Source organism: Crocodylus porosus, unplaced genomic scaffold (genome assembly GCF_001723895.1).
Source record: "Crocodylus porosus isolate Cpor-Errol unplaced genomic scaffold, CroPor_comp1, whole genome shotgun sequence".
Classification (NCBI taxonomy): Eukaryota; Metazoa; Chordata; order Crocodylia; family Crocodylidae; genus Crocodylus; species Crocodylus porosus.
Window position 1 is genome coordinate 68,005,702 of NW_017728909.1, and position 24,543 is coordinate 68,030,244.

Here is a 24,543-nt window from a genome sequence, read left to right on the forward strand (position 1 = left end):
CGTCCCCGCAGCGAGACGGAGCGAGCCCGCTTCCTCCCCAGACGGGGGCCCGGCGCGGCGCTGCTGCTGCTGGCGAAACGGGGCCTCACCTCCGGCGCGGCGCTGCTGCTGCTGCTGCCGCCGCAGGTCGGGGCTGGGCGGCTCAAAGACCGGGTTCTCCACGCCGCCCTCCGTCATGCCAACACCTCAGCCTACTCAACACCCGCCTGCCGCCGCGCTCGGCCCGGCTCGCCTAAATACCGAGGGGGCGGCTTAGCGCAGCAGGTGGCTGCCGCCGCCGCCTCCGCCCTCAGGCCCCGCCCCGGCCCGGCCGCAGGAGCCCGCTCCGCTGACAGCGCTCCGCCTGAGGGGCAGAAGCTCCTTGGAAATGCCCTGTCTCCCGGGGGAGCTGCGCAGCCTGAGGTGGGGCCCGGGGGCGGGAGCTACGGGGAGCTTCCCTCAGGGAGCCGGGCTGAGGGGACGGCTGCACAACACCACGCGGGGGGGGCGGTCCCTCAGGCCTCGTGTGGAAGGAGTTAGTGCCACGGTTGACTCAAAATAGTCGTCGTCCACCCCCCCACCCCCCGCCCCCGGAAAGCAAGAAACCAAGTGCCCAGAATGAAAACAAGCCCCCCTACAAGGCTGTGTCCCTTCAACAGAAACCTGCCGAGCATCCAGGACCCCTGGGGGAAAACTTCAAGTCACCGGGAAGTGGCTGCAGACACTGTGCGGCTTCCTCCCGTCCAGTGCCGCGGAGGGCCCCTGCCCCGCCGGGTGGCTGGACATCTGAAAAATGTTTCCAGGACCTGTTTTTCCTGGGCTGGTTCTGAGAAACAACCCGCCCTCCTAAGCCTTTAAATATACCCCAGTCCCAGATCCGGGCTGTTCGGTTTTGTGGAGGTGTCAGCAGTAGTGCTCAGTGGTAGGACCAGTTCGGCTTGCATGTGCTAGGAGTATCTGCACAAGACTCAGTGCCTGTCACCCAAGACCTGCTAATAACCAGGTCATAGATTTATCCCACAGCGGCTCTCCTCTCTGGAGTCAAACATTTTAGAGCCAGCAGGTGTCAGCAGTGCCCTGGGTTAAATCCTCAAGTCAGACTTTCCATACAGGTTTCTCTCTCTGTCCACACACATCTTAGAACAGCAGCATGAAAGTTCAAGCATTCCGGGAGCCCCAAAGCAAGCAAGAGGGCATACCATGTGAAAGGGACAAGGGTGTTAAGAAAGCAAAAGCAGAATAAAGAATAGGATTGTGTTTTCTTCCAGAAGGTAACCTGATCTATTCTGGAGGAGTGATTATGAAAGGAGAAGAAAAATACTTCTTGGCCAGTGATCCGTTTCAGGAGTCCAGTGAAACTCTGGAATGCAACTGTTCCATTGCAGCTGATCATGGCAGTCAGCCAGTGATTTCACAATTGCTGGATTGCCTAAACTGAGGCACAAGGTGATACTATCAATATATTTCAATGCATTTATTAGAAAGCATCAGATAGGCCCCAGTTCTGCTACCCTTATTCAGTGTCCAGTGAAATCAATTTCAGCTAGATTGCTTGAAATCTACAGCATTGTTTTTAGAGCAGTGCCCGGGTTTAAGGGGTTTGTGAAAGATGACAGTGATCGGTCAAAAGTAGGTGAATACCCCCACTTACAAGTCAAAGGGGTCCGCACCTCCATTCAAAATTTTTTAGGGGTCCACAAACGAAAGAAAGTTGAAAACCACTGTTTCAGAGCATGGTATCATTCAAAATGAGTGTGACTGTGTTAGGCCCTAGAACTAATTTGTAACTATGTCACTTTTTCTTACCCCTGGAAAACATACAGCTGTTCTTTCTTGGCTTTTTTTTGTCCAATTCATGAAAAAATTCATAGAATCATAGAAAGCTAAAGTTGAAAGGGATCTCAGGAGGTCATCTAGTCCAACCCCCTGCTCAAAGCAGGACCAGCCCCAACTAGATCATCTCAGCCAAAGTGTTGTCTAGCTGGGTTTTAAAAACCTCCAAGGATGGAGATACCACCTCTTCTGTGGGTAACTGATTCCAGTGTTTTACTACTCTCCTAGTGAGAAAATTCTTCCTAATATCTAACCTTAACTTCACTTGCCGCAACTTAAGACCATTGCCCCTTGTATCACCTGCCACCACTAAGAACTGTCTAGCTCCATCCCCATTCACACCCCACTTCAGGTAGTTGAAGGCTGCTCTTAAGTCTCTTCTCAGTCTCCTCTTCTCTAGACTAAATAAGCCCAGTTCCCTCAGTCTTTCTTCATAAAACATGTCCCCCAGCCACCACACCACTTTTGTCACCCTCTGCTGGACTCTCCAATTTGTCTACATCCTTTCTGTAGTGAGGGGCCCAAAACTGAACACAGAACTCTGGATGTGGCCTCACCAGTGCTGAATCACTTCCTTTGACCTACTGACAACACACCTAGCAGTGCAGCCCAGTGTGCTGTTAACCTTCTTGGCAACAAGGGCACACTGCTGGCTCATATTCAGCTCATTGTCCACTGTAACCCCCAGCTCCTTTTCTGCAGAGCTCCTGCCCAGCCAGTCAGCCCCCAGCCTGTACTGGTGCATGGGACTGTTCTGTCCTATGTGCAGGACTTTGTGTTGTCCTTGTTGATCCTCATGAGATTCCTTTTGGCCCAATCCTCCAATTTGTCTAGGTCACTCTGAATCCTGCATTTGCTACTCTTGGTAAAGTCAGTGGGACTCAGATAAAGGTACAAGAGTGTGTATAAACTGTTTGGGACCTTCATCAATTGTAGTTGTAAGACTGTTACTCTCTTGTGGTTTGATTCTCGTGTTGTTTTATTCACACAGGAGAAAAACACTTTTGAAAGTAAGGAAATATCTTTTTAAAAGGATGTATCAGGCATAACTAGAAGTAGCTGTCATCTTATGTTTTTCAAAAACTTTGCATATTAAGATCTTATATTAGCCTCTAGCACTAATGTAATACAGAAAAAATATACAGTTAATAAATATGGCTAATAAAACAGAACAAGTATACCAATCAAACACAGAGTGTCTATCACAGGATGGGCCACCTTTTAAATAAAGCTAGTCTCAGATGCATCTGTACCTAGTTATCAACATCCCAGGTAATACTTTTGGGTATGGGCCAGTGTTTGAATTGGGTTACCAGGCATCATGTAGCAGGCAGGAGGAGTGCTTCGAAAAAGGGAGTCTACTCAGTTAAGGCTGGTAAGTGAGATTTAAAGGGAAATTAAAGAGAAGAGTGTTTACCTAAAGAAGTCTGAGACTGAAGGCCTGATTTGAACAGTGTTCAAAAGTCCTTAAGCGTGAATTTAAAAAGTCTTAATAGCATATAACGTTTTGTGATGCATTTTGCAGGAAAAAAGTGAAAATCTTGGGATAATTAAAAAAATAGGGAAAATACAACAGGGGTTTACCTAAGGTAGATCTTACTTGACTAAACTGGTCTTTCTTTGATAGCTGATGATTAATTATTTATATTATTTTTATCTTCCCTTCCTTTCTCAGCCCACAAAAAGTTTAACATCTAGACTTTACTAAAGTATTTCCTTTACGTGAAGCCTGGAGAACTATTTTGGTAAGCTTCTTGTCTTTCATGTTCAGGACAAACAGTCAACCTTTATCAATAAATGACCAACTGTCCTGGACTTTCTAAAATAAACCACATTGTGGTTCTGTATCACTGAAACAACACTTTCATCACCCGTTTGCAAAACTGGTCCCCATTTTGTGCTGGGTAGCAGCCTAGCCCAGAGCTGTAGGATTGGCTCTGACACTGACTAGGGCTGCACAGAACAGCACTGTTCCATTTTGACATTTCAGTGGGACAGTGTTTCATTTGGACTTTCATTCTGTTTCAAAGCCACTGTTCCATTTCGTTTTTTCAACACTGTTTTGCTGTTTCGACGCTGTTTTGACGTTTTGCCCATAGGCTATAATGGAGAAGCACAAAACTGCCTACAACTGTGTCATCTGTTGCATGAAAATTGCAGAAATGGTAGCCCCTTCTGAGGCCATGAAACCTGCCAAGCTTCAAGGAGATAGGTGCAGGGGTTTCTGAGAAACTGCACCTCAAAGTCTTGAAAGCAAAACTCATGTTACATGTGTGTGTTAAGGCACAGGTGGGTGAAAACTGCAGGGACGGTAGCCCTTGCTGAGGCCACAAAGCCTGCCAGCTTTCAAGGGGCTAGGTGCAGGGGTTTCTAGGAAACTGCACCTCAGGCTGCTGACAAGCAAAACTCGTGACATGGGTGACACGGTGTGCATGTTAAGGTGTGCCCTCACTGGGACTGGGGCCTCAACACAATGTGATAGTGTGCCCCAATGATGTCTCTTCCTCCCCTACAGCCTCAGGCACCACTTTAAATGACAACAGGTAATAAAATAACTTAGTGAGCACTAGCATAGTAGCATCAGCAGCATCTCAGGCAGCCAAACTGTGACAGAGCCTTTCTTTCCTCTCCTGCAGGAGCTTCTTCTCCAGCAGCTGCCAGAGAACTCTCCCTGCCAGCCCCAGCCCTGTGGCTTAGATGTGCTTCGGGCCCTGCATCCTTCCGGTAAACTGACTGGGGAGAGGTGCTAGCAGTGTCAGTTGTAGCCATATTGGTCTAAGGACATGGCACTGGCAGACAAGGTTCTTTGGGTCAATCTGGTATCTTTCAGTGGACCAACTGAATAGTTGGAGAAATATATCTTGGCAAGCTTTTGGGTTGAAAAACCCTTCATCAGATGTGCCCAGGGCCCTGTGTCCATGGCGATTGGTGCCTCCCAAGTCTGGGGGGGCACCAGATCACCAACTGGGGGGGTCCCCCAGTGGCTAATTGCCAACTGGGGGGTCCCCTGGCAACTAATCATTAACCGGGGGCGAGGGGGTCCCCCAGCAGCTGACCACCGAGCCCAAAATCACCAGCGGCAAAACCAGAAGTGCACTTCCACCAGCACTTCTGTTTTCGCTGATGGTGTTTCTAGGGGGTGCACAGCCAATCTCGGGGGATGCACATGCACCTGCATGCAGCCCCTACGCATCGCCAATGCCTGCATCCTTCTGGTCAGGTGCTAAGGGTGTTGGCCTAAGGACATGGCACTAGTGGACAAGGTCCTTTCCTTTGGATCAGTCTAATCTGGTATCTTTTAGCAGACCAACTGAATAGTTGCAAAAATATATCTTAGCAAGCTTTCGGATTGAAAAACCCTTTGTCAGGCTGAACAAGCACCTGCAGTTGGTGTGTGTGTGTGCTGTTCCTGGATGGATGGAATGGTAAAGAAGCAAGAGGCTAACATACAATGTGGGCAAGAAAGTCAGTCAGTGAAAATGGAAATGGAGGTGTCGGGGTGAGGGACAGGCTGGGGTGTGGGAGGAAGTGGGATGTAGCAGTGCAGGTAAAAGTGGAGGGGTACCTGGGGAGTCAGGAACACTGGTCAGTGGACAAGGCAGGTGTTCCCAGGCAACCATGGCCAGATCCGGCCACATCTGGCTGCGGCTTGCCCAGTAGGCCAAGGGGTCACACAGCAGTGGCTCCACATCCTCAGTGAGGTAGGCAGCCACCAAGGCGAGTTAGGCAGCCATCCCACTACCTGCCTGATGATGGGGTCTGGTGCCTCTGGACCCCACCATGGAAACCATACTCTTGGCCCACATTGGCAGCACCTGTGGTGGAGGAGGAGACTGGCTAGTGGATGGCACGCTAGCATGGAACAGTGGATCCCCCTCTTGCATGTCCCCCCACCTCCACCCTTCTGCCTCCTTGACTCTCTTCACCAACACCTCCGTCCACTGATCCAGGGTTTTGCTGCTGCATGTGCTGACACTCCCCTTCACTCTCAGATCACACATGGCAGCCAGCACATGGACTGTACTGGACCACAAAGGATCAAGCTGTTTCCTGATGCCCTGCTTCAGCCACCTCACCAGTGTTTGGAGGTCTGGTGACAGCAACTTATCCCAGCCAGGAACGTTGATCCCCTGGACACTTTCCATTTGACTGAATTCCCCTCACTACATGGATCACCTGGCTAAGGAGGGCATCACCAGTGCTGAGGGTCTCAGTGGCTTCGAAGATGGGCTTGAGGACCGCCAAGATTGAGAGATGGTATCCCACTTAGCTTTGTTAAGGGGGCAACTGATCCCAATCTCCCCAAGCGAGGCCATCTCATGGATGGCCTTCTGTTACTCCACCAGCTTCTCGAGCATCAGGTCTGTGGAGTTCCACTGAGTCTCCACATCCTGCATGATTTTGTGCTGTGGGATGTTCAGCTCTGCTTGTTGGTACGGCAGCAAGTTGTCCCCCTTGATGCTCCAGTGGAAGTAGCTTGCCACCTTCCTGCATTTGAAAAAGAGCTTGCTGGTGGTGCTGGAGCCATCACTGGCAGCCTTGTCCCACTCCAAGGTGTCCCTGACTACAAGGTGGAACTTATGTCCCACACAGCAGATGCCAACAAAGTTGGAATCATGGACTGCCTTGACCTTGTCAGTGACCATGAACCGGCAGGTGAACTCACCCTGCCCAGCAAGCCACCCCTGTACCAAGCCACCCCTACACTTTGCCAGTGGTCCTTCCCTCCTCTTCCCCTCTCTTTCCCCTCCATCTCCTTATTTTCTGTTTCCCTGCAGGCAAGTCCAACTTAAGCTTTGAAACCCAAAACATTTTGACTGCCCTTATTTTGTTTCAAGGCTGTTTCAGAGCCCTTCATTTCATTTCAATTTTGCTGTTTTGAGTTTAAAATGAGGCAAAACAGCATTGAAACAAAACATCCAGTAAAATTTTGCCCAGCCCTAACACTGACTAACACTGGCTAATTTCATGGCTGATAATAACAAACTGTACAATCAAAGGTTTCATTGCATGAGATTGAGAAACAAGTTCTAGTTTAGACAGGCTTTCATCTTATATATGGAGCTTTCCACATGGGAAGGCATGTTGGGACCACAGAAATCTTCTGGCTTATACAGGTTCTGTCACATCTTTCACTGTACTATCAGCCTGCTATCTAAGGGCTTCTATTATGTGAATCCCCATATTAAGCTTGTGCAAGAGGCATCCAAAAAGTACATTGTTGGAGCTACATAAAGGAGGTTATACTCCTCCTGGCTTAGGTGGTAACTGCAGTAGCTATCTATTGAACTGAAAGCTGTGCACACAGTGGTGCCCACTGACTCTCTAATTAGCTTCCCCTTCCAGTGCCATATGAATGTGGTTATACTAATTAGCTTTGATGAGAGGCAGAGTTAAATAGCCTGGGTGCTGTGACAATTTCGTTTCTACTCTCTTGCCAGCAAAAGTAGCTAGCAGCTATGTCCCAAATGAGATGTAGTGTAGTCTCTCACTTGGGAGAGGTCACATACGTGCACATTTATGAGTATGTGTCACTGCTAAAGTTAACTGCAGTTAGGGGACTCTGCCTCTAATGCTGAACTGTGGCAGCATCAGTAACTGAAAGCAGAAGTGTTTCAAATTACTTCTAGCTCCAACAATTTGTTTGCTTTCCTGAAAATGATGACATGCAAAAAGAAAAAATAGCTGGCCAAGAAGGATGAGTTCATCAGAGAAAAGTGAAAGTGCAGGAGTGAAGAACTGATAGGTAAACAATAGTGGGTTGAGTGAATGGAGGATACTAATGACATTCAAAGATGGGGCTTCAGACTCAGACTAGTCTTATTCAGTCACATTTGCACAAGTGGGTGTTTGGGAGGTACTGAAATATCAGAGGAAAGGTGGTCTTGATGACAGAAATGGGAACAATTCAACAGCAAGGTCAAGTACTTAGGAACAACAAACAAAAAATTTTCTATAAACTGACAGCAGCAATAAGAAAAGGAGGCGGCAGGATTTATTAATTTAGTGAAAAGTTTATCATGACTAAAAGCACAGATGTCATCCTAGGATGCATCAAGCAAGGTATTTCCTGGTGCAAGCTGCACAGGTATAGTCATAACAAGTAGCAATGCTGCTGCACAAGGTGTTTGGTAAAATTTCGTGTGAAATTCAGTGTATTCTTGTTGTTATTAAGTTTTTCTCATTATATCCTATTGTTGTTCTGTTCCAGAAAGGTGAACTCAAACTAAAATAGATGCCGAGAAGGGCTTCTTAAAGTTTGAAGGGCATGGAGAGGTTATTTCACGAGAGACCTGAAGAGCTTGGCTTGTTTAGCCTAGCAAAATGAAGGAAGAAAGGGAAGAAGAGTGTTCTCTGTCTTTCAGCTTAAATAGCTCTTCTTCCTCCCAGAGCTTAATACCTCCAAAGTACTGTATTTACTGGATTCCAAGATGAGGTCTTTTTCCCCCATTTAACATGGGGCAGGTGTGGTGGGTCCAGAGAGAGCAAACAATCTAATTACGTTTAAATAAGAAGCTGAATAAGTTTTTGAATGAGTTGTTTTTAATAGATGGAGATTGCATTCTGAATCAGGAAGTTGCTTCTCACCTCAAGAAAGCATTTCTAGAAGTTCCTCTATTTCCTAGCATCAACATGATGTTACGCTGGTAAGAGGGAAGACTCATGACATCTATCTAATGTAAACTTGAAATGTGGTGCTTAATATTGTTGTATTGCAGTAGCTATAATTGCTTTAATTGCTTATATTGCTATTTTTAATGCATTATTTAGCTATTAAGATAAAATTAATCTTGTTATGATTTATTTTCCATAATGTCACGGAGCGAAGTCCTAGGGGTGGCTGTGATCTCCCCTAGCACCCCCTACCATGCCAAGTTTACTTCAAGCACCCTCAAATCTCGCCCACCACATCTTGATCTTTAATATTAAAGGGAGGCTGCCTTTCGTCCTCTTGGACACCGTTTTCTCCTGCCGTCACTCATCTTGTTCTTATAATGGGGCTTCGGTGCACCCTGGCCTTATGGACAATGCATGGCTCCAACCACCCCTGTATCATGCCTCAAGGCTCACAGATGTACCAGAATGTGGTTAGGTCTTAGCCACAGCCCCCCATCTCTCTCTTGGCACCCTCTGGCGCTCAGGCTCCCCGCAGCCCCCCGTCTCTCTCTTGGCACCCTCTGGCACTCAGGCTCCCCGCAGCCCCCCCATCTCGCAACCCCACCCCACAGGTGCTCATCAGTTGCTGCCCCCTTGCTCTGGAGCCTTCTCACGCTGCCTCCTTGCTCTGGGGTTACCACAGCTTTGGGGCTCAGGCAACCTCGACCTTACCTGGTCTCCAATTCTCTGCTCCCTTTCTTGGGGCTGGATCAGTACACCCCCAAATGCTGTGCCCTCTCTAACACCAGGGTCCCCACGCTACTGTGGAGCCCCTACAAGGCCTCCTCCAACCCCTAATAGCCTCACCCAAACCACTGGTTTGTAAACCGCAAACAGAAGACTCAAGCCCCTAGGCTATAACATATATCTAAACCATCTGGCTATAACAACATTCACCACTCCAGGGTTTCTCCACCTCACTAGTATCACCTTATTCAGTCATCCCAACCCCATCCTTTTCCTCACTCAAGCAGAATCCCCACCCCTATAGCTGCTGACAGGGAACTGCCTGCTTGGCCCCAGCCTGGGTTTAAATGGGAGCCAGGCCCTGCCTCTTCTGGTCAGCTGACTCACAGTGGTTGCCCTAGCAACCTGCAGCTAAGCTTCTTCATTATTTCTCTGGCTGCCGTGGTAATCTGCAGCTGGGCTCCTCACTCACTGCTAGGGCTCTTTCTCTAGCTGTTTCCACTCTAAGGAGCAGGGCACCTGCGTACTATGTGACACATAATATTTTAATCAGTCATTGTTCTGGAATTAACCATCTATTTTAAATTTCCTATTGCTTAGCATAAATATATTTGACCTATTGGTCTCATGATTTTAAAACTTAAATTTAGGATAAGAAAAATGATTATGTAAGGTCTGTGGTATGTCTGGCATGTTTGAAAATAGGTAAGGTAAGAATGAATGATGTATGTATGTGACAATGCGAAGGAAGACAGTCCTCTTGCAGCAGGTGAAGATAGCCTTTTGTGGTTTAATGGTTAAAGGTTGCAGCAATGTCAAGTCAGCAGTTAAGGATTACCAAATACTAAATCATGCCTTCACCCTTATGGCTGAAGACTACAAGCAATTACTCCCATGAAGACTGCAGACCACAAAGCCAGAAGATCATGTCCTACCAATCCCAGCCTGCCAACAGGACAAGGAGGATGGCCTTCGCATCTAACTCAGAGGAATCCATAGGCTTGTATGAACAGCTCTCACTATAAAGAATGAACACAAAGACAAGGTTTTGGGTCTGTTCACCTGCAAGAAGGAGTTCTGGATGCGTTCAACAAGACCTGACCCCATTCCTAATGGTCAGTCCGGCTGGCCACCAGACTGACCTGAGCATCGTTAGAACTTGGTAACACCTTAACCTTTGCAGGACTGTCTAACTATCTGTGTGTGTGCTTGTTTCTTTTGTATGAATGAATGAATGAGTATGTATGGGAATGAGTGAAGCAGATAACCTTACTGTTCTTTATTCTTTTTATGTTGTATGTTTTACGTTCCGATAAATGTGCCATTGTGCCTTATCCCCTGATAAGATTCCTATTTGTTTTTAATTCATACTGTATGCCCTGTGCAGACAACAATATTTACAGGTCTGGAATAATTCAATTGCATCCCCAAAAATGGAGAAATTGGAACAGCAGCTGATTTTTATATCAGATGGATAAGAGACCCTGATAAATGGAACATGAAACTCAAGGGGGAATTTAGAGAGCAACCTACAGACCTTAACCTCACACAAGATACAAAGCAATATAGAAACAATTAAGAATAATAGAGAAGCTAAACTATTTCTTTGCATCAGTCATGAAGGATTTGGGAAGGGACACATTCTTTTTAAAGAAATGTTTATATACAGCTACCCACTTCTATATTCTACTTGGCTCTGCATCTCAGTCTCACCTAGTTGAAGGTGACCACTTAGACATCTAGTACAATATACTGTCACCAACACTTTTACATATCCTTCATCTTGATCAAATACAAATTATAGGAATCCTATAAAACACTTTTTCAGGCAGATTTTCAGCTTCCACTGCATGTTTCTGATGTCAGCATTCCTCTACATCTTTATCTTTTATACTTTGGCACTCTGAATAAATTTTTTATCCTCTGTGGAAGAGATTCAGTGTGTAATCTTATCTATGCTGCAGTACATTTTTTCCACATCATTTTCAGTGATTTGGTTTCAGTATAGAAATACCCATTGCAAATTATCTCTTAAAACCAGTGTTTAATGCTCTTTTCACAGGTAGTCACAACACTACTTGAAAAAGACTAAGGATGAAAACCTGGATGAAAACCATTTTACTGCGATCACCTATACATTACATAACAACTACTGACTTCAGAATTTAGCGATCTTGCACTGGATGTTTGCAGTACTTACTAGGTGCTTCTACACATTTATTAACATGCTGTAATTACTGTACATTCAGTTTAGTACTTGTTATTACAGGGCATTTTTCCATGTTATTCTGACACAGCACCAGGCACTCTTAATTAACAAGCTGTGCTGATTAAAAGTGCCCAACACGGCACTGGGAACAGGTATGTAAGTGGCACACCGCACAACAGCACTGAGAAAGTGGCAGCAGTATGCTTTGAACTAAAACACATCAGTGTGTTTTAGTTCAAAGTGCACTGCCACCATCTTCTCAGCACTGATGTGCGCTGAGCCACTGGTACACACGACGTGCAAAGCTGCCAGCATGTGTTAATTTATGTACTCAAGCAAACTCAATTAAACAAGTCTGCTCCAATACACTGGCTTTCTAGCATGTCAGAGCAGACTCTCCACATGTGTGTAAGTGCTCACAGGTATTAACTTAATGTGCCATAATTGGTGCTACTGCACTTTAGTACAGAAGAATGCTTTTTAAGTAATGGTAAGCTATTAGACTAAATCTACTGTGCATTAGCATGGGCTTTGCCTGCCATGCTAATGAGCAATAGACTTAGTCTAATGCATTTGAAGCATCTTGTATAGACACACCCATTAGGAACTTAGTAATGTGTTAGTCATGCTTTTTGTCAACTTCATATTTTGGTCAAATCTTAATTCAATATATATTCTTTATTACATTTTTCATGAAAGAAAGGACATGCAATATTGCGTTAAAGATGTTTTTACATTGTTTTGAGATCATTTATGCATGATTTTCCAGGAGGAGCACACTGGAATGAATGCTTGTTTACTCTACCTTTTTAAAATAGCATTTAATATGCTTTATTAAAAAGCCAAGAAAGCTAATTTAGGTGGAAAATTTATATTTCCCAATAAATGTTCATATTTTATTCATGTATAATATAATCTACAGAATGTTATAAGAATGTTTACCAAATGCATGTAAATTACCTGAATGGATGCTAACATACCCAGTCATCCCTATAAGATGCTACCTATGACATGTAAGGATTTTATTTGGAAGTAGTAAATTGTTTAATAAGAAACTGCACCAGGATAGGGAGTGAGGACATGTCTTGTCTTCCTCTTTTCAGAGAATAAATTGGCCAAAGAGGTCTTGTTTCAATGTAGAATCAGTTTAGATGTTACTGGTGGATCCTTTTATTCTTCTTCTTTGTGCTCTTTATCTTTGTAAACAACCACCAATATATTATATAATGGCATATTTCCTGATATTGCAACATTTACTTGCTCTTCTGTTTTGTTTTGTTGGGTTTTTTATATTTCACTACATGGCACCAAATCGACACCCCTGGAAAGGGAAACCTTGTATTTATCCATAATGCTGTTATAGTATTAGTGGCAGCAAAGCAAACTTTACAAGGCTGCCTTATAAAATGTGCATTAACCCTAACCTCTAGAATGGCTCTGGGTTATGTGCAAGTATCCAGTTTCCATGCCCATTCAGTCTTCCACAAAATGCATTTTGAGTTGATTGCTATGCTAATTCTTTATTATAGTTGAAAAATTAACCTTGCTTAATACAAGTCTTGATTATTTTTATTTATAACATTGCAGACCCAGCTTGTCTTTAAGGTGAGGCATCTACTATGCATATCTGTATATAGTCTACATTACTCTTTCTTCTTGAAAGTGCTAGTTACTTCACTAGAACTCCATGCTGTTCCTCTTCAATAGAGCTGAACAGTACCTGTTTGTTTGGTTGTTTCACTCTCTCCATAGTCTGATCAAAGAAAGGGTGAAGCTTGAGAGGCACATAATTTTTGATTGGCAGGTGTGACATCTAATGGTAGGTTGTGAATTATATGCTAAGAAGCACTCCATATTCCTCATTATATGCAGCCATGTTAACCCAAGTATACAGCTCTAATACAATTGCTGCCTTCAGAAATATGAATTTCAGAACTTAAAAATAATTTTCTCTTATTTTCTAGAACTGATCTGCAAACCAAAGTATTGGCTGATGAATTAGGAAAAAACTAATTCCAAAAGAGAATGCATCTGTTTAACTCGGAAATCATCATCTAATCTTTTATCCTGGCTAGTCCTGCTAATGAGCATTAATTTCCTGGCAGTCCACTGTCAGGCAGAGCTCAGGGAAACTCCAGATAGCTAAATATTTCTGTTTGTAACTGTTATACATGGAAATTCATTCAGATACAATTAGAAGAACTAAGTGTGTGGCTGCCTCAGTCATAAATTTCTTCACAAAATGTATTGCAGTTTGGCTTCATTCACAGATCACATGATTTTATGCAAGATGTTCTGGTTTTATTCCTGTTGGATTAAGTAACTTTATTAAGACAAGGAATTCACAAGTCTAGCTCTTATTTTTTTCAATCAATGTAGGTCTAATTGTCTGGGATTATTCAGGGGTTTTCCAGCTTTGCCTAGCAGGCATAAAGCCCATATTTGTTTAAGTTATGTCAGTATTACTTGTGTTTTCTAACTTAATGCTCTCCCTGACTAGAAAAGAAAAAAAGAGTGTTTCCACTTATGCTCCTTGGATAGTATTTTTACGTAGCATGCTAAGTCACAGTGCTTATAAGTGAATTAGAAATTCTGTGCTTTATACTGGGAATAATTAAGCTTTCAACAAAATTGAAGCTTAACAATTGCTATATGCTTTAATTTGAATCGACTTAAGCAAAAAAAAAAAATATGCAGTAAAAATTAACTCAGTAACCTATGCTAGGAAATGGGAAAACTATTTCAGATACACTGTTATAAGAAAGGGTTTTTTACCCCCAAAGTAGCTGAATCTTCTGTCCCTAAGCCCTTTTAGTACTATGTTGATTAGTCTTGTTTTGAGCAGATTGAATTCACCTGAAATAGATAACCTGAAAAACATGACCTGAAGTCATCTGTCCCCAGCTGACTTCCTGTCCTTTGGGCAGGGAGCTGGACCAAATGATCTTGCAAGGTCCCTTCCAGTCCTAATGTCTATGAATCTATGAAATATCTAGAATGAATACATTAAACCATTTTAATTGGCTTGTTGTTAGAGGATTTTTTGGGCCGCATTTCTATAAAGTTTCCAAAATGTTTCTAAAAGAGGTAAACAACTAGATTGTCAGATTAAAAGTGGCCTCCCCTTTTAGAAGAAGCTTTGGGGAAAAAAAGAGAAAAGGATTCTTAGAATCCTTAGGAAAAAAAACTTAGAAAGTAGTTGTATCATTTTCTTAATATTTTGTGGTGATTTTTTGTGTATTACAAGTTCTTGGAAAGAGATGAATGGGTAACTCTAAATCTGATTGTAGCAGGACACTAAGATTAATCGAGTCATAGATGCTAGGGGTAGAACAGACCTCAACAGATCACCAAGTCCAACCCCCCCGCCTAGGCAGGAAAGAGTTCTGGGGTCAAATGACCCAAGCCAGATGCCTATCCAGCCTTCTCTTAAAGACCCACAAGGTAGGGAAGAGCACCACCTCCCTTGGAAGCCTATTCCAGATTTTGGCCAACCTTACCGTGAAAAAGTTTTCCCTGGTATCTAGCCTAAATCTGCTCTCCGTCAATTTGTGACCATTGTTACCTGTTACCCCAAGAGGCACTCTGGTGAACAGAACATATGCAATCCCTTGCTGCATCCCCCTAATGAATTTGTAGGTGGCCAGAAGTTCACCTCTCAGCCTTCTCTTGCAGAGGCTGAAGAGGTCCAGGTCCCTCAGTCTCTCCTCATAGGGCTTGTCCTGTAAGCCCCTAACCATATGAATGGCCCTGCTCTGAACCCTCTCAAGTCTATCAACATCCTTCTTGAAGTACAGCACCCAAAACTGGATGAAGTACTCCAACTGCGGTCTGACCAGTGCTGCATAGAGGGAAAGTATCACGTCCTTCGATCCATTTGTCATGCATCTACTGATGCATGATAAAGTGTGGTTAGCTTTACTGATGATTTCATCACGCTAATGACTCATGTTCATCTTGGAGTCCACTATGACTCCAAGATCCCTTTCCACTTCTGTGCTGCTGAGAGGGTCACTTCCCAGCCAGTAGGTGTGCTGTATATTTTTATACCCTAGGTGCAGCACTCTGCACTTGTCCTTGTTGTACTGCATCCTGTTGTGTACTTCCCACTTTTCAAAACCTGTCCAGGTCTGCCTGCAGTTGTTTCATACCCTCTGGAGTATGCACTTCACCCCACAATTTAGTATCATCTGCAAACTTGGACAGAGTATACACGTCACAAACACATCCAAGTCACTGATGATGATACTGAAGAGTATAGGTCCAAGGAACAAATCCTGTGGGACCTCACTACCACATCCTTCCAGGTCAATACTGACCTGTCTACTACCACTCTCTGGGTACAACTACTAAGAGAATTTGCCACCCACCAGACCATGTAAACACCCATGTCACCGCCTCTTAATTTATTTATGAGAATAGGATGAGATACTGCATTGGAGGCCTTGATAAAGTCCAAGAAAACAACATCCACATCTACTCTTGAATTTCAGCATTTTGTGACCCCGTCATAAAATGAAATTAGACTGGTCAGGCATGACTTACCTGCTACAAATTCATGCTCATTTCCCTGCTGCATTATTTTTCCTACCGGACCCCCACAAATTTGATCCTTCATAATCTTTTCAAAGACTATCCAAGGATGGAGGTGAGACTGACTGGCCTATAATTGCTCAGATCCTCCTTCCTCCCCTTCTTGAAAATAGGGACCACACTGGCCCTTTTCCAGTCCTCTGGGACCTGACCCGAGCGTCATGAGTGCTCAAACAGCCATGCCAGTGGTTCTGCTATGACACCAGTCAATTCCTTCAGTACCCTCGGATGCAGCTCATTCAGGCCTGCTGACTTGAACACATCCAGTCCATCCAAGTGACTCTGCACCAAGTCAGCATCAACAGTTGGTAGGCTGGTGTCCCTCTAATCCCCATCAGTAGTGGGGAGATCTCTGGGTCAGAGTCTCAAACTGTATAGTACCTACAGCTGGTGCAGTCAGCCAGAAGCCTGTTTGAGATTATTTTGAGAGTCAAAACAGGGACTTATCCACACCAGCTGCTAGACACAATAATGCCAACTCTCATGACATTATTGCAAGGGTTGCAATTTTTAAGTAAAATTAAGTCTGACTCATGATCATGTGATAGAACCCTTGCTGGTCTTCCACCAGGTCTTTTATCCTAGCTCTAGGGGCCTGGCTGTCCAATCAGTCCCAGCATGCTGTTATAAAGCATGCCCATGCCAATGAGGGAGCCGGTCCCAGCTCCTTTGGGCTCAGCCACTTTTTTTCCCTCTTTTGTCTTCTCCGCAGCGGCTCTGCCCACTGCCATTTCACTTTTGCCACATTTAGCCTTCGGTGCAGTGTCCCGCTGCCTCTGCTCCTCACCCGGTGGGGGTAAATTCTTTTCACAGGCTCCAAAAGCTTCCCTTTACTGCACCATAACCAAATCCAGACTCCAACAGAGATGGATATTGTCAGGAGTCTCTGATGACTGTGACAATATCTGGCATGGCTCTATATCTACTGTGGTAGCAGCCATCTTCTCAGTTGACCCCTGGTCCAATTGTGGCCAGGTTCCTGTTGAGCCTCAGTTGTTGCCATTTAAATCTCTCAGCCCTTAAAGCCTAATCCGGGGCCCAAAGGCTCCAAATCAAACAATACACTGTGGGGAATGGCCAGTGCTGGCTCACCACACTGGCATCGATCCTAAACTTCTTCCCAATCTGGGATCCTCCAAGTCATATGTTTCACTGCCCTGGGCTCATTGTGCAAAGTCCCTGTGGCAGTCCTGTAGAGCTTTATTGCCCACTGGCCCTTATTCCAAGGATCCGGTCATAAAATCCAAGACTTCCTGTAGCCCCTGCCCTAGTACAGAGCTTGGGGCTTACGGAGGTAAAGAGATCCTGAACCCTCCCCTTACCCCTGAGTCTGATAATGCTGTCAAAGGGGTTTGTTCAGGCTCAGAACTCAGACCTTCTGTTTGGTCCTCCTCCACCCAGGGTCCCTCTGACCTGCAATTGGTCCTAGCGTCTCTGGGTCAGCTGCAAGTGCTGGTACCTGATTCAACTTCTGCCAATCATCCAGGTTATCAAATGGTGCTCCTCCAAGCACCCTGCTGCTCTGGCTGAGCCAACTGTTTGGCTGCAGCCTCCACTTTTCCCTTATCTGGAGGCAGTTCAGCCTGCTGCCTCCGCAGCCTGCCACCGCCATTATTGTGCCCCTTTCTGGGGCCAGAAATACTGCTCCCAACACTCCCCCCACCAATCCAGAGCTTCGCTGCCCCCGGAGCTGTTCAGTGTCATGATGAGTTTGAGACACTGGCCATCCCTTTCTTCCTCTCCGTCTCTCTTGCACTGACTTACTTGAAAAAAAAAAAAGTATAAACTCTGGGTTTAGTTTGGTTGAGGTAGTAAGGGCCACAGAATAAGCCCAAATAATTTTTCCAGTTCTCAGCATTTAGCTAATTTCTCATTCATTATAACATTTTTAAAGGGGTATTAGTAATAAATAGTTATGGGAAAAAAAAAAAAAAAAAAAAAACACAGATAACTTTAAAGATATGGACTTCTTGTATTTGTTGGACCCACCGAATTCCCTACCTTCAACTGCAAGGTATTAAAAATGTTATTTATATCCAAAAACATTGCAGTTCAAAGGCAAACCTCTTCCCTGTGCACAAAGATTTTAGTGGTGTATAAGACCTTACTAGTCATCTGGACAAAGATTACTTTTAGTCTGTCTAAATGTATGTTCCAATTCAGTTGCTCCTTAGAGGGAAGGAATAACAAAATCAATTCCAGTTAATATCTTCTTTGTAGAAGAAGGCTAGTAATGCTGAGGGAAAATTTGGAAAGAAATTAAAATGGGATGGAAGATGATGAAAGAATGGAAAGTAATCTAAGAAATGCAAATTTACACTTTTTCTAAAATCTTGCCTGTCATTAGTGGGTGAAAAGGGGAAAAGAAGCTTAAGTATAATGGTTAAATTGGTCATTGCAAAATTGAAATTACTTATAAAAGGACCATTTTATTCTGTCCTTGCTGCAAGCTCTCCAGTCTTATAGCTGACATTAAATTACATAATTACAAACATTTACCAAAAAAACCCCAAAGAAAAGAAATCTTCCTGTATGGATGGGCTTATTTTGAAACTACACAAAAATACTCATTTCTGGGAAAACCTTGAACAGAAATATTAGAGTTACTTTACCTAAATATACTGTGCCTTATAAGAAGGGGTAGTATGAGCCCCTCCAGTTTAGTGGCCCATTTAGTATGAGCCAATCCAAAATTACCAAACAATCAGGAAAAAACTGAATATATGTGGGGCCAACTGCAAATAGTGATCCTCAATTCAAATTCAAAAGGAAGAACTTTCTTCAGATCCCTGCTTTATGTAGAAAGAGGACTGATTTGAACACATCTCCTATATCCTAGATGGGTACCATAGCCAACAGAGTATAATATGGGTACCGTCACGGGGCGGGGCCCAGAAGTGGCTGTGATCTCTCCTGCACCCCTACCGTGCCCAGTTGCCCTTCTAGCACCCTGGTCTCGCCCGCCACGTCTCTGCTGTTTATATAATATTAATGGGAGGCTGCTTTTCTTGGGCTTCTCGGACCTGGTGCTCTTGCCCTCTGCGGATATCTCTTGGTGCACCCCCCCCAGGGCATCCCGTGGCTCCATCCGCCACCAATACCACACTCAAGCCTCGCCGGTGTTCCAGATGTTCTCGTGTCTCTATTTACGCACCCTCTCCGGTATACACACCCTCTCCGGGGCTTCTCAACATGTCCGCGCCCTCTCCGGGCCTTTACCCACATGCCCTGCCCTCTCCGGGCTCTCGCTCGCATGTCCTGCCCTTCCAGGCTCTTTAGACTTGCCCTCACCCCTTCCAGGGGCTTCCCACTCAATTCACCCTTGTCTGGGGCCTCTCCCGTATCCTCGTTTTCACCAGATGCTCTAATCTTACGCTTGCCCTTTCCAGGGCCTCTCCAGCTTCTAATCATGTGCTCAGCCCTCTCCGGCTTCTATTCTGTACGCGCCTCGTCTCCGTCGGGCCCCTATCCGCATGTCCGCGCTTCTGCAGGCTTGTTCTCGCGTGCCTGCCCCTCTCCAGGACTTTTACTGGGCGCTCGCCCTGCTCCGGGACTTTGTGCCAGTAGGGTGCCAATCGCTCACCCTGGAGCCTCCTATTCCAATCTGCCCTCCCTGGGGCTTCCTCTTCCCGTGTGCCTACCCACTCTGGGTCTTGTCTCACACTTCTTGCCCTTCGCCGTCTTTGGGGCCTGCGCTGAGCTTCTCGCACCCCTCGCCCTCTCTGGGGCCTGCGCCGTGCTGGGCAGAATACCGCCCCCTCCACGGGACCAGGGTCCCGACACCCCACAATGTCGCGCCTCTCTCTGGCGCTCACCCACAGTGCCAGCTCCGGCACCAATCGCTGTGCCCTCCCAGGGCACCCAGGAACCCCCCCCCCACTCCACTGGGGAGCTCCTAATGAGACCTCCTCTGTCCCCTACAGCCTCTCCCAGTCCTCCGGTCTTATACAAACAGCCCAACAGCAACTCAAAGCTATCAGCCAACCAGCTCCAACTCAAAAAATCAGCCTACCGGCTATAACATTCCGTGCCACCCTGGCTCTCCGTTGAGCCTCTCTGTCAGAGGCCTCTCCATGCCATCTGCCACGGGCACTCAGCCAGCTCTGTCTTGCTCTGCTCTGCAGCAGAGCTCCTGCCTCTCAGCCTGTCAGAAGGGAACTGCCTTCTGGCCTCAGCCTGGCTGCTTATAACAGCCAGGCTCTGCCCCTTTCAGTCAGCTGACCTGATCTGTTGCCTAAGCAACCTTCAGCTGTGCTGCCCTGCTTATCGACAGCTAAGCCCTATTACCAATGCCAGTAGCAGGCACCCTAGTGCCCTGCTACACCTCTCCCCCTCCTGGGGTTGAGCCTCCTTAGGAGTGGGGCGCAAAAGTGCCCTGTGACACATCCCCCACCTTAAGTTTTTGTCATGTCTGAATTTCATTTGTCAAGTTAGAGTGCCGATGCCAGCAAACCAAAAGACCATTATAATTTGGTAGGGCTGCAGACCATAAAGATCCCTCAGTACTAGTAGCCTTTATTTCTTTGCTAAAAGAAGCATTACAATTGGAGTTTGTTAAAAGTTGTTCTCTACACTTAGAAGCTTGTTGTCTGCAATGATAAGTATTGCAGATGCCAAATCACAAGGTTGACTTTTTGAACCCACTGAGGGCAGCCAGATGAATAATGTATCTGGGTTAAATGAATAGGTGTTTAGGTCAGATGAATATGTATCTAGGTCACTGTGCAAGAACGTAATTGGCAGTCAGTAAATATTCACAATTGGCATGAAGTGATTGGTCACTGCTGACTACAATTAAGAGCAGATTCCCACCATTAAGCAGAGAATTCCACATGCACACCTTGGAGATATCATCAGCACATACACCAAATGAAGAATGGCTGGTGGGGAGAAGGTGGCTGATCTCGTTCACTGGTTTGTCTGATCATTTTGTCAAAGAGCTCTTGGAAGGTTGTTGGTCGATTGAAAGTGCATTTCCTTACATGAGCTGTTGACCAATTCTGGGACTATTGAGTTGGGCAGCCGCACCTATCCCAGGCTTTGGCACCAGGGGTAGAAAGCAAGGACTCGGCTCAAGAACCCTGTGAACTAACAGACCCCCTTTAGTTTGTTTTGAGTTCATGCACTGTAACTGAACAAAGCCAACTATCCTGCCTATGCTACAACCATCAGTAGCGTAAGTACAATAAATATTTTTGTAACTAATACGCTTAAGTAGCCTGACTCTTCTTCGCCATTAATCCCTACCTGTCTGGTTATCGATCCCTTCTGCACCAAGCCGGTCGTGCCAACCCAGGCTCGCAGGTCAAGGGTATGCCGGTTACATGGTGCAACAGTTTTGAGACTCACCAGGGCCGCTCTTCACTCTCCAAGATGTGGCATCTGTTGAGGGTTGCTCTCTTGGTCTTTCCGTAGATCTCTGCCAGCTCATGGACTGTAGGCGGGGGGTTTTAGGCACCCCCAACTCACCTTTTCTCCAAGGCACACCGTGTGGGATTTCTTAGGATATACCCGCCACAAGTAGTCCCCCCACCTTAGCCAACCTTGGCAAATTACCCTCTCTGCTGGCTACATTTCTGTCTGCCCTTCAAAATTTCCTTTCGATGCTCACCTTCCTGGGCCCTTTCTTCCTGATGGTTTGCTGGGTTCTCAGTTTCTCCCTGCCTTCTTGGATGTCTCGGAGCTTGCCCCATATCTCCCATTGGCACTTTAGTGCCCTTTGGGCATCTTCCTCGCTCCAGAATTTGATGCTTCCCTGGCCAGTAGACTTCCCTCCAGGCCCTTCATAGATTTTCACATAGGCCACTTGGCCTACTTTGGCTTCGAAGATCCTCCTCAGGGTCTGCCATCTGATGTCTGGGGGCAGGCCATTTACATACAGCTGCGGTCTCTTCCTGATCCCCGGCCTTCTCTTAACCAACAGCTCCCTCCTCCTTCTATCCAGATCCTCAATTCTCTCTTCTGTTTTGGGCTGAACGATCCCGCTATGCACGGCATCTCTCCGTGGCTTCTGCCGCCCTGGATTGGGGTTTTTCCCTGCCTTTTCTATGTACCTTGGATAGGAGGTCTCGTTCTGAGGGGAAATGTCTTCGTCGGTCCCTGTTATTTCTCCCTCTTTCAGGTTATTTGTCTCTGGCTGCTCAGGCTCACGCACAGCTCTTATCCCCTTACTCAGCTCTAGGGAAAACTCCCTCAGTTGATCTCTTAACTGATTCATTTTGCCGACGTGGTGATCCCACCATTGTTCCCACCTAAGGTCCCAGTCCTCCTGCACCTCTGACAGGATCTCCCTCTTCAAAGGCCTCTAGCTTTCCTCTTATGAGGCTCTGTTCTTTAGGGCTGCTTCCTAGCTGTCCTGGCTCAGTTCCTTTTCTTGAGCCCCCAGGATCTTTAGCAATGGGAAGACATTCTCTCGTCAGGTCCTGCACCAGTTTAGGCTGGGCCTCCTTAACGAGTGCCTCTACCTGCTGCAGCATTTTTATGAGCAGCTCCCTGTCCTCACACTCAGCCTCAGCAGCCTTCACAACCCCGGCTAATTGCTGCTCCAGGTTTTCCACTCTCTGCCTCAGTAAGTCCCTGATTTTTAAGGCCTGTACTTCCTGCTCTGCTAAGGCTACCTCCTTCAACTTCTCCACTTCCCTGATCTCTCAAGTCTCCTGGGCCAGCTGGGTATTTGCCTCCAGCAGCTCCTGTATCTTTCCCTCTGGAACCTGCCTCTCTAACTGGAGTTGTTCCTTTTCTATGACCAAGCCTGCCTCTCTAGCCTGGCCACCTTTTAGGAGACTGTCCAGGGACTGACTGTTTACTGCAGTGATCTCTTTCTGCTTCCAGGTCCTGTACCCGCGATCTTAACTCTGCATTCTCCTTTCCTTGTTCCCCTAGTTCTTCCCGCAGGGACTGACATTGTTCCTGTAGCTCCTCATAATTTTTCAGGAAGATTTTTACTTTCTCCATCTCCTGCCCTACTATTGTATTCTCTTTCTCTGTTTGGGCCCAGGTTTGGTTCCACTCTTCCCGTAGCCATCTAACCTCCTGTTCAGCCTCCAGACAGCCCTCCTGCCACTTCCCTTGGTCTTCCCGTAACTCCTCCATCTCATTTATCTGGCTACGAATTTCCTTTTGAAGGGCCTCTATTAAAACTTTTTGCTACCTCCAGCCTTTGTTGTAGCTCTCGCTGTTCCTTTACCTGACCAATACCACCCTCAGGAGGTCACACCATCCAGGCCGCCATCTGTGCCTGCATCTCCTGAAGTTTTTTTCCCCCCCTCCCTTGACCCTTCTGGGCTTCCTGAGCAATCAGTCTTTCTAACCCCCGTGTTTTCTCAGCCTCCACCGCCATCAGGCATCCAATTTCCTTCATCCCCCCTTCTTTCTTGCCAAGTGGTGTTTGTCGCTCTAATGTGGCTACCTTAGCCTCGGGTCTCTCCTTTTGGGCTTTGGCTATTTCCAACTCCCGCTCTAATTGGGTTACCTTTGCCTTCGTTTCCTCCAATTCCAGCTGTACCACAAAGTCTTTCAGCCCCTGGCCGTCCATCCTTTCCCTCTTTAAGACCTTTCACCCCGCCCTTGTCTTTTCTGGGCCAGGGCCTCAGTCTTGCCCTCGGAACTTCCCAGCAATGGGTATCCTGACTTCACACCGCCACCTAGCTGCAGTAAAATTCTCTTTTCCCCTAACATCCATCTTACTATTCTCGCCCTGGGCTCAGTCTCCCCTTGTAAGGGACACGGATTTCCCACCCCCCGCACATGGCCGGCTGTTCCTGGCCAACGCACCACTTTGTCACAGGGCAGGGCCCAGGAGTGGCTGTGATCTCTCCTGCACCCCTACCATGCCAAGTAGCCCTTCTAGCACCCTCGTCTCGCCCACCACATTTTTGCTGTTTATATAATATTAATGGGAGGCTGCCTTTCCTGGGCTTCTCAGACCTGGTGCTCTTGCCCTCTACAGATATCTCTTGGTGCACCCCCCCCCCGGGCATCGCGTGGCTCCATCCGCCACCAATACCACACCCAAACCTCGCCGGTGTTCCGGACGTTCTTGTGTCTCTATTTACACGCCCTCTCCGGTATATGCGCCCTCTCCAGGCCTTTACCCACATGCCTGCCCTCTCCGGGCTCTTGCTTGCGCGTCCTGCCCTTCCAGGCTCTTTAGACTTGCCCTTGCCCCTTCCAGGGGCTTCCCACTCAATTCACTTTTGTCTGCAGCCTCTCCCATATCCTCGTCTTCACCAGATGCTCTAATCTTACGCTTGCCCTTTCCAGGGCCTCTCCAGCTTCTAATCATGTGCTCAGCCCATTCCAGCTTCTATTCTGTACGCGCCTCGTCTCCGTCGGGCCCCTATCCGCATGTCCACACTTCTGCAGGCTTGTTCTCGCGTGCCTGCCCCTCTCCAGGACTTTTACTGTGCGCTCACCCTGCTCCGGGACTTTGTGCCAGTAGGGTGCCAATCACTCACCCTGGAGCCTCTTATTCTAATCTGCCCTCCCTGGGGCTTCCTCTTCCCATGTGCCTGCCCACTCTGGGCCTTGTCTCACTTCTCACCCCTTGCCCTCTCTGGGTCCTGCACTGCACTGGGCAGAATACC

General features: G+C 46.4%; 1 protein-coding gene and 1 long non-coding RNA gene across 2 annotated transcripts in view; both read right to left on the minus strand.

Annotated features, from left to right (window-relative positions):
- SLCO4C1 (solute carrier organic anion transporter family member 4C1) overlaps positions 1–177 on the minus strand; it is a 57,001-nt gene extending 56,824 nt beyond the window's left edge. The window contains exon 1 of the mRNA XM_019531718.1: positions 90–177. Within this exon, the coding sequence (XP_019387263.1) occupies positions 90–177 (88 nt within the window). The remainder of the gene's footprint in view (positions 1–89) is intronic.
- Positions 178–2,171: 1,994 nt separating this feature from the next.
- On the minus strand, positions 2,172–17,482 carry LOC109308237. The gene is made up of 3 exons (XR_002100567.1): positions 17,472–17,482; positions 17,428–17,429; positions 2,172–2,274 (listed from the first exon to the last, which is right to left on the minus strand). It is a non-coding gene; the product is annotated as an uncharacterized LOC109308237 (long non-coding RNA).
- Between the last annotated feature and the right edge of the window lie 7,061 nt (positions 17,483–24,543).